Raw genomic sequence first — 15,459 nt, forward strand, 5'->3', positions numbered from 1 at the left:
CACAGGATGTTGACGTTAGAATCTTGTATTTATCTTACAATTGAAGTCTGTGCATAGTACTTTTACCCGGGAAGAAATTATGTTGCACAAACTTAGACATTCTGGCTGTAATAGGACTGATATAAAAGCCATAAACAGTCGAATCTAAGAAGCTATTTGAAAAATACTTCTGCCAGTTACAGTGCTGGTAATTAAATATTTTAGTATCTATAGATTTTCAAAGTGGATCAACATTATAGCCAAGAATGGCGTTAGGGTTTGGGAGGAATTATAGCGTAGCTTCTAGATGAAGAAAATTATTTACGGTTGTTGTGCAGCGACAGACATTCAACAATGTTGATAATTAATTGTCCGTTTAATTGTATTATACTCACAAACAAATATAATTGTAACAATATGTTTTCAAAAGAGTTACCACTTTCTTCAAGTGAGTAAGTCTATTCGTGTGATGTTATAGAGGTCCTTTAAAGTGTATTTCATACTGGTTAGTTAGGGTAGGATCGGCATTGAGCAACTGTTTATATTGAAGATAAATATGAAAGAAATCGCTCAATAGAGAAATGATAATTAATGTATTATATGGAGTTTGTGTAGGCATTAGTCACGGACTTTTATTGAATATCGGATTCAGTCAGACGGTACCTCTCTATACTTACTCAATACTCGTTACTTGTTAATGCCTTAATGACGCACAATTAAAGCGACTGATGTCCAGCATTAAGTTTTCATTGAGTTGGTGAGGAACATTGGATCTGATTGTTAATCAAACAATAAACAATGAGGAATTATCGCCGATTTAGTAGTCATTAATTAAAAAATTGTCTTTGTTGTTGACTTGTTTATGTAAGATAGAACATACAATTGTTATACTAGGCGGAAATACACAAAGGTCATTCCCCTTGTGTGAGTAGTGGTTTATCAAAGTGTTAGTGACAGCTGTCTCGTCCTCATCTTATAGATGGTCATCTTAATACACTAATGACGTCCGTGTTTTTAGGGAAAGAAAATATTTCTATAATTAAATATAGTTAATATCAGGCTTGAGGCTTACCATGTCGAAAGATATGAGAAATTGTATATTTTTATACATCTGACTTGAAAACTAATACTTATTTATGTTAATAAATGCATGTTGATGATGATTAGTAGAGTTTTATGGCCTAATTATAATGTTATAGAAAACTTTGAATTTTCTCCCCTTGTTAGTTATGTACATTAGAATGGTACTCAATGTTAACGTCTAGCAGTTTCGTTGTCCGTCAAGATTCGAATAAATGGACATACAGGGGAATCCAAACAGTATTATACAAACTTTACAAGTACAAGACACTGACCAAAACGGTGTTCTAGAAAAGTACACACCAAAACAGAAATAAAGGGAAATATCAAGCAATCTCTATGTAGGGTCGAAAGTCATTAGCAATTTATCAACCTTGTCTGTGCATTCGTGGTGTAGAATACTTAATAGGCCGGATAGTATTTTACGTCAGGCCTACATCAAAGCAATATTAAGCATGGTGTTATGTGACATTTTCATGATTACAAAAAAAAAGAAAGTATCTAGACTGTCTTTTTTAATTTGTCATCAGTGAGAAGTGAAATATCATTGATATAGGTAATAATACATGTACGTCATGATTATATACAAATAGAACAGGTTACTGCAAATACATTCTTAATGGGAGCGAGAATCTATTGAATAGAACAGCTATTAATCACTAACTGCGTGCTACTCCTCCCACGAACAGTACTAGCATGACAAACCCTAAATAGTCCACCATTATGAGCGTGCCAGGACTGAAAAACAAACTTTTGACAGATACTATGTATCATGAATAGATAAACAAGGGGCTAATTTGAGAAATTCTCATTAATCTTTCCTAAAGGATAATATGCTTTACCGCTAAGCGCAAAAAAAGAGACAAAGATGGCTAATAGGAGCAGTAATTACTGTTAACATTTTACTTCCTTGTAACACTGACATAAATCAACACGATCCAGAGAGAAAGAGAATGTTTCTTCAATTAATAGAGCATTAAAAACACTAATATGAACAAATCAAAGAATTTTACAGGGAGCATAATATGTAGCTTTTCATACAGGGACCCAGATATCGAGGGAACTTATGGGTCATGTGGAAAACTATATCATATGGTATGGAAAACAGGTGCGTGAAAACAAATCACCTACGTCTGTTATCCTTGTTGCTAATGTCAACACCGCCTTGCACTATTAGCATGATAAATTTGTCAGTGATTGATTCATGTCTTCAAAAGAAAACTTTATTACATATCCTGCATACAAAACACAATTAGCATTGTTCGATAATGGTGAAACTCTACCTATGCAAAATGGGAGAAATTCATGAACTTGCTCAATGTGTTTAAGTGTTATACTATGTACAAACATTCGGATAGGCTATTAATAATAAAGAGCTTCAGCGTGTGCACAGGATTCAGAAACCTTAAATGAGCCATTTAAATAGTGCTTCATTGCTGGATCGTCTGAGTGTTTAACCAAATCTTTATATAGAAAATACATGGCCTGTGTCTTAAAATATAATCCGAATTTTGGTGAGGGTGAAAAAAGACAAAAGTCGCGAGCATCTGGTAAGTTTGCCACTTTTGTCTTTCTGACCCGAGCCACAATACACAATATATTTTTATTGTATTTATCTTGCAATACTGATTGAAAATCGGACTCGAACCTACAACAGTTTTTTTTATTCAATCTTTGTTTACCTGACATTGACATTTCGCTGAAGTTAGCATGATGTCGCACGCCAAAATTATTACCCAGCAGAAAAATAGTTTTCAAACTTCAACGGATAAAACAGCGATTTTATGACTATTTGTAGAAAAACTTGTTCTTTACAACATATAAAATGGCTTATTTCAATAGTTATTTATATTGTTAAGCGTATTTTTTAAGTAAATTCAGAAAGTAATTCTGTTTTCCACCACTGTCGAATACAGCGAAAATATATGTGGTTGATATATTCAACAATGGCCGCACCAGTTGCTATTATTAACTTTCCATTTCTTGACAATACTATCCCTCACCATTGCTCTGGGCTTGTTCTCAAAATTACGATTTTCGTGCAAGATGTTGACAGCTGATGGATAAGCTTAATTACAACAAATGCTAAGAGATATGAAGGTTGCTGAAGACTAACATAGTTTTGTGGTCGTCATGGTGATTTCATTCGATGTCCTGGTGCGATATAAAATGACATGTGATTGATGCTCGTGAGTTTGCCCGGTTGTTCCGCCGTTGTTTATCTTTTCCTTATTTGGTAATGTGACATTACTAACTTGGATTGGTTAAGATGGCGGGTGAAGTCGATGGAGCAAATGTCACTAATTCTCCTCCTACTTTTTCAGGTGCCGCCGTGTTCATATTTTGCCCCAGTTTGTTTTCAGATTCTGTTGACATATCGGTATTTTTCTTTTGTTTTAATCAAATTTATACCAACAAGTTTATCGCATCTCAAAGAACGAAAGATAGAAAGGAAGAACGAAAGAAAGATAAACGTTCCCACTATGTAGTTCATGTATATGCCTAAAAGCCACGCACCAAATTAAAGTCATTTTCTCTTGAAACAACGTATAAAAAACGAAAAACTGACATTTTGCACAATATTCTAGGTACAATGGGCCATAACTCCATCTAAACATGGATTTTTTTTACAAAGATTCGCACTCGATCAAGGGCCCTGATGGTTGAAACCACGCCAGATTTGAAGTTAACATCTTCGAAATATATCTGGTTCATTTGTGACTTTACAGAGAAAATGGCTATTCTGTTCTACTCGCATTCCTCTTCACTAACACACTAACAAGATTGTCAAGATGATAAAGGAATGGACATGACTTAGTGCTAGAGACAATGAAGAAATATGAGATAAACAACTCAGATACCCCTTATTCCAAATTATTGACTCCACAGAGCCTCTCTCGACAGAGCTGGCGATTCTCATTCAAGGCAACATGGCGCCACAATCTTGTGATATAGGACATCAGAAGACAATATGCATTTACCATAAACTTTCCCCTTGATTCAACTTTGGTAAAATGATCAGTTTGTTCATGCTGCAATTATTGGCGCATGCTCAGGAAGCCAGTTCTCACAAAAATATGGTTCTTCATTGGCATGCAATATGGACCTTTTTTATTTTGAAGCATATGGACATCTGTATGAACGATTTTTCTAGATATAATTATGATGGTTTGTTTTCGTGCAGTTATTGACGGAAACGTGTTGAAACATAACAATAACAACATAAAATAGCAACTGTTTTATTTCCTCCACTGACAACAAAATGCCGGGTACTAAAATGACACGAGGTGGTTAGATTTAAGTTCTTTCTAAACCACAACCTTATCAAAAACAACATCAACGACTTTGTTACAAGGTAGATCTGGTAATGCTCTAGATTAGATGTAAGGAAGACAAAATGGATTTTAACAAGACTATGGCGATATCACGTTGGTATCTTTTGAGTAGAATTATATTTTGACTTCAGCATAATTATGCGAACGTGAAGAATGATATATAGAATAGTTCTTTCAAATGACACCAATAAAATAATAGGAAAACAAAATAGCCAATTTGTATACATAATGTATCCCCTGACCCATAAATTACCATGTACAATGTTTTACAAAAAGAGAACTAAATAAACACAGTGTATAAATATAAACGATGAAAAATACTAAATCTCCATTACATATTATAACAATACTATCGTAGGTATTTAGTTTATTCAAACAATGTCGCTTAAGGTTTAAAACAAGTTTATACTATATTAAAATCATTTATATATTGGTTGTACGTAAATTATACATAAATATCAAAAACAGCTTATTGCAGAACTCTACAAAATGTATATTTAAAACCGTCATTTCTGTAAGATGTGAAGAAACGATAGGAAAATGGCTATACTATACATGAGTATTCTACAAAAGCAACTACGAGACAGATTCACATAATTCGTAAAATATATTTATATTTATAAAAATTCCGATGATAAGAAGATGAATGTTACAAAATATGAAAGTTATGTGTTGAAAGTTTGAAACAACTGTTTTACCTGATGGTAAGTAAATTTTTAAAATTCGACAGTCTTTCAAAGATTTTCAAGAAATGAATTCTACAAACTACTTGAGATTTACATTGTAACAAGATTTACTTTCCTTTTCAAAAAAGAGTGATCGGTCCAGGCTAACTATATATCGAGAAATCAGTCCACTTCATCTATCACTTAAACTAAATGTAACCCTGATTCTAAAAACGCTCGAATTCCTAAATCTAGCTGACAAACAAAAACTTTCCCGTCAGCTTGTTTACTACACTACCGATGTAAAAGTGGTCACTATTAGTTTAATTAATTTTTACTTTTTAATTTTTGCATTTTGTACAGCAGATTTACAATACAAAAAACTGATGATATCCTTGAATGTAATTAGCAACGACATAAGCTTTATTAATATGTAATTTTAAACAAGTGAGGATGTATATACAGACTTGGATGGGACGATCTATCATTGAAAACGAGATGGACTGAACATTAAATCCTTTTGATAAAAAAGATATGTTGAAATCTTTACCATGTGTTGTTTATTAATTTTGTGTGATTTTTGAAATATTAGCTGTCAACGTTTCTTCCGTTTTACTAAATGGATAATTAAACTACAATCTAAAATTAAAAATATACGTTAAGTGAAAATTCCTCAATGTTTTGTTATTTTTTTTTTACTTGTGACTCATGAATGAATCTATTAGATCAATTGGTAGAGGAAAAATGATAGTCGAGTTTTTCTCGGCGGATATAGAGTTGAGTGTCTGTAGGTAGCGTAGCTGTAGGGCAGCAGGACTTTGGCTGATAATCTCCGCAGCCTCTTTCAGGGCTCGTGCTGCGCGTTGTTCGCCTTCAGCAGCCAAAACCTAAATTGTCAACAAAAAAATTTAGTCATTACGATCACATTAGGACAATCTCCATGAAATTAATTCCAATCTAATAGCCAATTAGCAGAATTTACCATTAATCACACAACACGATCGCCAGAAAGTGTTATTGTATTCAATTACATTTTAACAGATCCTTTTAAACTCTTTGTAACTGTGTGACTAAGGAAGGGGAGAAAACTCTTACTTCAACCTCCGATCTCTGTTGATATGTTATAGAGCATTATATTGATAGAAGAATATTTAGTTAAACGTCTTGAATTTCATACAGGTATTTCAATATTCACCATTCGAAATGTTACAGTCATCGCCTATTAACTGTTTAAATAATTGAGATGTATAACAATGAATGTTACAGGTACTTACTTGGATACAAATTAACATATTATTTAAAGTGAAAAGAAAAATTCTCAGAAACACATTTCACAAATAATGTATGTAGTTCATTCATCTGAAATTCTATTTTTTTTTTGTCTTTTATTTTTGTGGTTATAACCATGAAAACAACACCAGTTTCTACCCTAAATATTGTTTACGTAAAGTATACTGAAAATACACTTAAATCGACACACTGTTCTGGCTAGATCAGCTGGTCAATTTATTAGAATTAATTGAAATGAAGTTGTCTATGTCCGTCACTTAATACTAAACTCAGAAACAGACTTAATATATTCACTGCCGTATCTACATAATAACCTTCATTTACATAAACGTAACACTTAGAGACCTTCTCATTTCCGTTATATCGTTTATAACAAATGTCTGCTCGGACTCATTGTAAACATGCAGAAACATCGTAAGTATGTTCACCATAAATATGATAGACTATTCATGTTGACCTTTATAACCCCTACTGACCTTTGCCCTAGCTTCTCTGGCAGCTTCAGCTTCAGCCGCCATTGCTCTTTGTAACTGAATTGGGAGGCGTACATCTTTACTGCAAAATTACAAAACAAAACTTTCTTTACAAAACAATTGATTAACAGTTTTCTGTCTACATATATATATTTATGCAACGACAAAATCAGGTTTTTAATTGTATCATCAGCCATTGTTCCGCCGAAATCAGGTTTTTAATTGGAAGTATCCGTCATTTCCCGACGAAATCAGGTTTTAATTGGTAATCTCAGCCTTTTTCCGATGGCACAGAGACTCTTTATAGTCTAATTATGACAATTCAACTGTGATCAAGTTCGTCTCATTCCGTCTTATTCCAACACAGGGTAGACATCATTAATTTGGAAATGTAAATCACACATTTATCTTTTGGTCCGTTTTTTTTTTTTTTTTTTTCTGTGGTTCAATTATCATATATCTCATATACATTATGATTCTAAGACACATTTATGCAAATAACGAACTGAAAACATGTTTTACTGACGAGGTCAGTTTGAACGGTTTTCTTTATATGCCTTACATTTCAACACGCTCCACCTTGATCCCCCACCTGTCTGTCGCACCGTCTAACACCGCCTGTAAAAAAACAATATTTAACATCTACGCCTCTGGTACAAAGAATATTGTACAGAAACAGTGTTTGAGGAGAATTATGATATATAGAATTATTTTTAGTCTGTTAAATGTATAATTATGTAACAGCATTGAAACAAAATCACACTTGGGCAGGTTTCCTGCAAAGCTTCTGTAAGGATCAGGATTATGTCCCTATCCTATCCCATAATTCTACCACCCTGATCAATGAAAATAAACCATAATAAGAGCTGTCTTTATTTAGAACTCAATTACGTTACATGTACCAGTCTGTCGGCACAATATATTAAACAAGGTTTGAACTCGATCGGCCTGGCGAAACTATCCAGCTTCAAGAAACTTGTGGTGGTCACTAAACCGTTCGAGATGTCTGGGAGTGGACTAAACAGATTAATAATTTGTCTTTTATATGGTAAATGATTCAGTATATATCATCCCCTAAACAACTTTATCAAACATCGCTATAATGTCAGATTTCAAATTCATCAAATACGTCGGATACTCATCATCTGACAACGAAATTAGACACCAAGTCCGTAATAATCGACTTCGTAAACATCTTTACGTGACATGTCCGCGATTCAACTTGAATGCACTTTTAAGAACGATCATTTACTGTCAATCATCTCAGCTTACATTTAAAACTCCCGGCACATTGTCTCATGAAGGCAATATTTTGACTTGAGAAAATGCAAATCCGTGTTCAAAATTTAACCAGCAATCAATGCCGAGTGTCAAACATTTGGACAATCAGCACCGTGCTTACAAAATATTACAGTGCATTTTCATTTACAGGAGTCAAAATGTCGGCCTCATTCACATTGTGTACCGAGGAGTTTTAAATCTGAGCTGTGATGTTGGACAGTACAACATAGAGAGTCGGTAAATTACTATTCTTGGCACTGTTTATGAAGTTAATTATTACGGATTCAGTGTCTGATTTCGTTGCCAGATGAACATACGACTAATTGAAATCTGACAATTTAGCAATGTTTGATGAAATCTGGCGACAGTTTTAGGCATGAAGTAAATCTTATACCGAATTAGATAAATATTACTTATCTGTTGAATCAGATAAACCCCTGCATGATATCCCGAATGGTTTAGAGACCGTCACAAGTTACAGAAATTGAATATTTTCGCCGAATTATGTACCATGTTCGGAGAATAAATGTTTTGACAGACGAGGCTAGTAATAAATATTACATCGCGAATCTTAAGTTCCTAATTTATTCGGGCTTAAAAACTATGACCTTAAAATACGTACGAAGAAAGGCATTTTAAGGACCTACAAATCATAAAATCTTTAAAACCGCGATAAAAAGACGGAGGCGAAAAAAAATCAATATTTATTTAAGTTACGGCAGACAACTTCAATCACTATAACTACTCATCATAGCATCACCGTTTCAGTAGATAACACCATCAAGCAAGGATAACTAAACCTATTTGTTAAAGCAGAAAGTCATAGAGTCCATTCAGACAGGCTCCATCCCGTTTATCTTCACAGGTTTAGTTAAGTAGGAGATGGATGGGTGAAGTAGTTGTGAGTGAAGGGCGAGTTACATAGAGAATACATGGTCAGTGTCTTCAAATACAAGCTTGATTATGACGAGGGTGAAGAAGGCTCTGTCCCCAGCCACAATGCAGCTTATATATTAAGACACTGTCCATGTATTCCATTTATCCTGCAACACTGATTGAAAATCAGACAATAAAAATCAAGCAGTTATGTTGTTCAGTCTATGTTAACCTGACATTGGCGTTAAGCTAAATTTTGCCTGATGACGTATGCCTACATAAATGCTCCGCACAGAAATATAGTTCTACGCTTCAGCGAATATGACAGCGATTTCATATATTTTCGTAAATAAACGATTTGCCTACAACATATATAAAATGGTTGATTTCAAAAGTTTTTTTTTTATATTGTTAAACGTCAATTTTAAGTAAATCATCACGTAAATGTCGAATTAACGCACGTGCTTAAATACAGCTTTCTTCTGTCAGTGCCGAATACAGCAAAAATATATGTGGCAGGTCTATTCCAACAATGGCAGTGCCAGTTGTAGGATAAATGTATATATTTCACACATGCCTCAGATTGGATTTACCGCTATTTTCGACCGATACATCTTGATTCCGTGATAGAACGGTAAATATCAAATGTTTTCGGAGCTTAAAGGATAACTATTTTTGTACTTTTCTAGACTCATTCACTTTATATTACATTTTGCCATTTTAAAGCAATTATGTTTTTTCAAAACTTAATTAAAATAAACGTCTTACAGTTATTGCATATAAACGCCGTTCAAACATTAGTTTAAGATTTTTATCCTATTTTCAAGTAGAGTAGGTCCGGAGAATTTCTAACTTCATTAAAGGTTCTTAAAATGCTTGCATTTCCATCTTCGTGATCTACGTTATACCCAGCCTTTACCTTAGTACACGTAATACATTAAGAGGCATTCAGACCACGAATACTCTTCACCTAACCAAGTTACTGACATTCCCATGACTTACAGTAGGGGGTCGATAACCGAGATATTTTTTCCTATCAATAAGTCTGCACTTCACAATTTTTGTCTTTTAATTCCTGAGCATTTTGTGGAGCTACATAATAATTGTTGGATACAAACCTAAGCGAGATCAGCCACTGGTAATAAGTTTTTGAAATTGAATCTGACAGTGACGTAATATCAAACAAGTTGGGGATAAAGGTATAATATCATTGATGAGAAATACGGTATATATATATATGTACGATGTAGATATTTAAAGATAAGTGTAGTTAAAATCGGTCAAACAATATTTAAGGAGTTTTGATTAAAACACCATTATGACGTATCCACAATGAGATTTCTTAGTCATATCCTAGCGATAGAGACGAAAGGACTTTGGTATGACGTCACAGTCACAATTTACTGACGTCACGCTAACAATTCAATTACGTCACATCAAGAGTAGTAAGCACTGCAATAACAACATTACATGTTTTTAATCCCAAAAAGGGTAGGATTAATAAAACAATTCATCCTTTTAGGATAAGACAGAATGATTTCAACCCTCGATTTGGCAAACACGATATTTCCCATCGGTTTAGATAACCCTAACCCACCCACAACGGAGTAAAATATTCCATGATTCACAAGTGTAGCCCTGTTTAAGGTAAGGAAATATCAAATGAACACTTTCACTCCCTTGGGAGTGAGAAAAGGAATCATGAGCTGGGCGGTAACATTACTAAGCTAGCAAGCACGAGACTGAATTGACTTATAATGTTTTCCTAATAGTTGATATTCTGAATAAGTGTCACCTATACGGATAAGAAGGATTGGGTTTTTTTTTTTGTTTTTTTTACTGTTCTGGCTTTTTCCGGTGCAAAGTGTTGTTGATGTAATGTTAATGAATTGTAGACTTGATGAAGTTATCGTAACGTCATAAATTTCTCATGACGGGCAGTTCCCAGATCTCGTGAGGATATCATGACAAGGAAAGCTCTCTCCAGTAAAATCATCGATACACAAATCTAGGTTAAGGAAAAGGTTACGTAACAAGTTGCTGTTTTAAATGGTAATTCGTTCACTCAGACCATGGATGAACACCAGACCGTGAACTCCAAATCGTGGATGAACAACCAGACTGTGGATGAACTCCAGATCGTGGATGAACACTAGACTGTAGACACCAGATCGAAACGTAAAAGTCCATAGAACGTTCCACTAGTTCAGACTATGACATGCTGTGAAATGCCATTAATTAATATGCAAAACTGTTGATTTCAAAACCATGAGGAAACAGTATAATTTATCATCAACCAGTAATTGACGAGGTTTCTGTCTTCAATGCAATAAAATGTTTTGATTAATTTTGAATTATCATTTTCTTTATTTGTGTGTGTGTGTGTGTGTGTGTGTGTGTGTGTGTGTGTGTGTGTGTGTGTGTGTGTGTGTGTGTGTGTGTGTGTGTGTGTGTGTGTGTGTGTGTTTGTGTGCCCTTTCGATCAAAGTTTTCCTTCTCGGCCAATCAAAACGATTTTAATGTTTATTCCATGTGTGGTAAAATGTTTAAGCTGAAAATCTTTAGCACACATGTAATTCAACATCTCTCAACAGGATTGTAATACCATTTCATTACGTTTGCCTCAGTGACAAATTACTATTTGATGCTTAGTTTACATCTTTTTATCAAAGGCAAATTAATTTGCTACAGCTCTAATCCGTAGTTTAACTATCTGCTTTGTCTTCATTAGTGAATCGACAAGGAACGTCCATGCTTTGTTCTGTTGTCGTTTAAACAAAATAGCGTGGTACTGAATTCAAAATTCATACAGTATTTGAAATAAAATTTAATGAGCATCTTCTAATTTTGAAAAATGACAAAGAGGAGAACAAAAATAAAACATAATAAATCGACTTTCTTAATCGTCGCTTTGCCATTGTGACGCGGAGAAGTAATTACCGTAGTGGTCCCAAAGTAAATAGTACTTAGCGCTTTATCTGATCTCTTGTCTCCTAACCCGGAACAGAATTTACTAGGTGGTAAATATACCTGCATCGCATTGCTGATAGTTTCTCGCTCGGTGAGAATTTCAGACATGTTTTTCGTGCCGAGAATGTTCCTTAGTGTTGTCTGTGCAAGAAGGCGTGTAGCATGGTGGGCATTCTCAACATTGGCCACGGAAACCGTAGGGTTTGAAACGCGGTAGTACACAACAGCATCAACAGACACAGTCACGGAGTCCTTGGTCAGAATCTGAAACACAGTCACGTTTATCAATAAAACAAACAATATTAGTGAGACATTCGAAATAAATTTTATCTGAATGGCATGAATTTATCTTAACCTATGTTTATCTTTAACACAAACGGCTATGTATTTAAAACTATTTTTCGAGCTTTCGAAAAAGTTTCTTTCCTTTATCAAGCAAAGAGTGCAAACGATGATATATTTAGTTCCCTATTCGCCGAATGCACGACATTGTAACTCCAACTGTCAAATTGTCACGACACATATACGTTCTAATAGCACTCTATATAAGATTTCGTCCTTATCCTCTTTCACCAGTATCCTCGGGTATTCTATGACGTGTCGGTAGATATCGTCGTGGTTTGTGGTGAATATTCCTGGTGGTTTTGTTTATACTTTGTTTCCGTTATGATTTCGTCTTTATAATATTCCTTGAAAAGTGTTTCGAATCATTGTCCAGTCTCACGATTAAACTGTGATAGCATTTACTGCACTGGATCTGGTAAACCACACTCGGTTTTCTTTCATTGCAACTCTGTCCATGGGGTACAATAACAGTTGTTTGTTGGTGGTGTGTGGCCGCATGGGGTTCGATGTGACGTCGTCACAAAGCCCTTAAAATTGTCTCCACACGCCTTTGATGCAAGATATGCTGACAAGGCCGTTTTAGTTTCTTTTTGTTTTCTGTCTCTTCCTGTTGTTGCCTCTGATCTTCGTTTCATATAATTCCTCGATTTATCGACAATATTGGATAACCACATGTTGTGAAAACTTGTTTGATATAAAACTTCACATGTTCATGTTTTCTAGCTCATTAACGATGTTACACAATATGTCCAGGAGGGTGAATATAACACCCAAACCTCTGGTACAATGGATGGCGTGACTTAACGTTGAGGAAGTAATGCCTGTGTGTGTTTTGAATCTTCCTGTTTATCGGTAATAGTATGGACCCATCGGGACTCCTTAGGATCTGGATGTTGACATCAAACAACTGTTAGTGCCCCGAAGGACAAAGTGGTAAATAAACAACAATCGAGTGTGGTTCACCAAATTACGTGCAATAGTTACAAGCACAGTTATTGTACATCAGTTAAACTGGACTAAGATTCGAAAACATCTCCAGTAACATCAGTAAATGGAAAACAAAGTGTTCATCAGAGAAAAAAACAACAGAAAATGAATACCATAAATCTGCCAATACATACCATGACAACACCTACAACTGCATCAAAGACTGGAACAACACAAGGCAACTAGAGAGGGATGGTAACTCGAAACTGAGAGAGATCAAGGATTTTGTCTGGATAAGGGAAGGAGATTTGATGAACAGAGATGAAGGGGGTGCCAACTAAGTCATCATAAGGCCCAATTTTAACATTTAATAAGGGGCGGAATTCACGTAACATCAATCACACATGTTTCTCACAGATTGTCTGTAGCATAAGAGTAATATTTAGACGATAATGCGTCGTGACCATTTGACAGCTGACTGTTACAATTTATTTCATTCGCCGAATAGTGTCACATTTTCATTAGGACTCAGCTATATTTTGCTTGATAAATGAAAGAGACGCAAAAAAAAATTACATTGTCTGATTGTGTTAAAGATAAACATCTTTTAACTTGTGAAATATTTATATAACTTCAAACATACATATGTAGGGAATACAGAAATAGTCACGTGATACTGGAACTTCGTCAACCATACACGTTGTATTTACTAAAGACAAGTATTGAAAATAACGCGATATTTTTCTCTGTGTTCACAGATTCCATCGAACCTTGTGGGTTGGGTACCCTGTAATTCATAATTTGGAGATGGCTTCATATAAGATTTATAATCTTGTTGCCAGATCCTTTTTCAATTTTATAATTTGTGTATGTGTATGTTGTAAATGAAAATCTGAAAATAAAATATTGTTTAAACCAATTCATAATTTTGGTTAACCTTTGTGCATCTAAGTTTATGCGAAATTTCAATGATATTGGTTCAATTGAGTTTGCAGAGGAAGTTGAAAAAGTCAGTTGTTTTACAACAGAAGAAGTACATCGGACGACACAGGGACGACATGGACCAAAAACAAAACACCATCCCATAAGAGAAGCACAACACTTTATCTCAGGTTTTCTAAAAATTCTCTTTCCACATAAACAAACCTGTTGTATCATATTCTCTAAGACATGTATATATTTTTTTCTTACTCCTTTGTACTACAGTAAAAGTTGTGGTGACTTAATTTTGCCCTCTGTCCAGGACCAAACTTGCTTATGTTTACTTGTCAACTGTAGCCTGAGAAAATGCCTCTATTATTTACACTGTCTGTTTAGGTGTGTTGAAACAAGGCAGCTGGATATTTTATTCAGGCTGTCTGTGCTGTGTGGACACCATGTGTTGCATTTGAAAAAAATCAACAAGTTATCCATATTATTTAAACCAAAATTAAGAGTCATCCACTGCAAGGTCATGACAATTTGTAGGCTAATCAAGAACTGACGCCTCATAAATCATACTTAAGATCCATTCGTAACCTTCCCTCACAAACCATTTGATACACCTCCATTCTGGGAGAAGGCTTAAATAGACAATGCCTGAAACCCTATCTCTTTGCCCTTTTTGAGCAATAAAATTTATTGAAATTGAAATTATACACCTCCATTAGTTTCAAACTGTTTCCCTAAGGCATCCTTACTGCAGCTCTGTGGACTGTAGTAATAGTTCACGTAAAAGGTTCAAAAAGACAAGTTTCTAATAGATACGATATAAGTCTAATAGCAGTCTGCAAAAACAGGAAATTCACAACTCATCATTAAAGAAACATATGTTGATATTTACCCGTACATAAAATGGTCATTGCTCACAGGCTATATGGTACCAGTCATTAGGATGTTGGACTAATAAAGTACATCGGTATCAGTAAAGGTTTGTAGAGTAGGATGATCATAAACTGACCTATGCTCAAGGCTTCAATAATGGACTGCCCGATGTCCATTGAAGCATTTCATGTAATAGGAAGGAGTAGAGAAAAACACCGTTCCACTCCTGGGGTTCGAACTAGCAACCCTTTGGTCTCTTGCCGGGCACTCTTCCGCTCGCCTAGAGGGAAATTCCCACTAGCCAAGGCTCTTCTACAGATGGATTGACCCATGCTCAAGGTCTTTAGTGATAGACTGACCAATACTCATTGTTTTCAATGCTAGGCTGACTCAATTGCTTTGATAATGGACTGACCAATTCTCAAGAGCTTTAAC

The 15,459-nt window shown here is 34.9% G+C and overlaps 1 protein-coding gene across 1 annotated transcript; it reads right to left on the reverse strand.

The window, feature by feature from the left end:
- Nucleotides 1–4,284: 4,284 nt before the first annotated feature.
- On the reverse strand, nucleotides 4,285–12,792 carry LOC132550088 (band 7 protein AGAP004871-like). Its single transcript, XM_060214104.1, has 5 exons — nucleotides 12,697–12,792; nucleotides 12,010–12,279; nucleotides 7,385–7,440; nucleotides 6,826–6,904; nucleotides 4,285–5,946 (listed from the first exon to the last, which is right to left on the reverse strand). Exons 1-5 carry the CDS (start codon nucleotides 12,790–12,792, stop codon nucleotides 5,755–5,757), a joined length of 693 nt encoding a protein of 230 aa, XP_060070087.1. The 3' UTR covers nucleotides 4,285–5,754.
- Between the last annotated feature and the right edge of the window lie 2,667 nt (nucleotides 12,793–15,459).

Source organism: Ylistrum balloti, unplaced genomic scaffold, assembly GCF_031769215.1.
Source record: "Ylistrum balloti isolate Yb309-2 unplaced genomic scaffold, AGI_CSIRO_Ybal_v1 Utg369622, whole genome shotgun sequence".
In the NCBI taxonomy this organism is placed as follows: Eukaryota; Metazoa; Mollusca; class Bivalvia; order Pectinida; family Pectinidae; genus Ylistrum; species Ylistrum balloti.

Coding starts and splice junctions, on each gene's coding strand:
- LOC132550088 (XM_060214104.1), bottom strand. CDS start 12,792: ATGCGGCCACACACCACCAACAAACAACTGTTATTGTACCCCATGGAC. Junction 12,280..12,696: donor GGTTTACCAGATCCAGTGCA/GTAAATGCTATC, acceptor CATGCCATTCAG/ATAAAATTTATTTCGAATGT. Junction 5,947..6,825: donor CCAGAGAAGCTAGGGCAAAG/GTCAGTAGGGGT, acceptor TTGACAATTTAG/GTTTTGGCTGCTGAAGGCGA.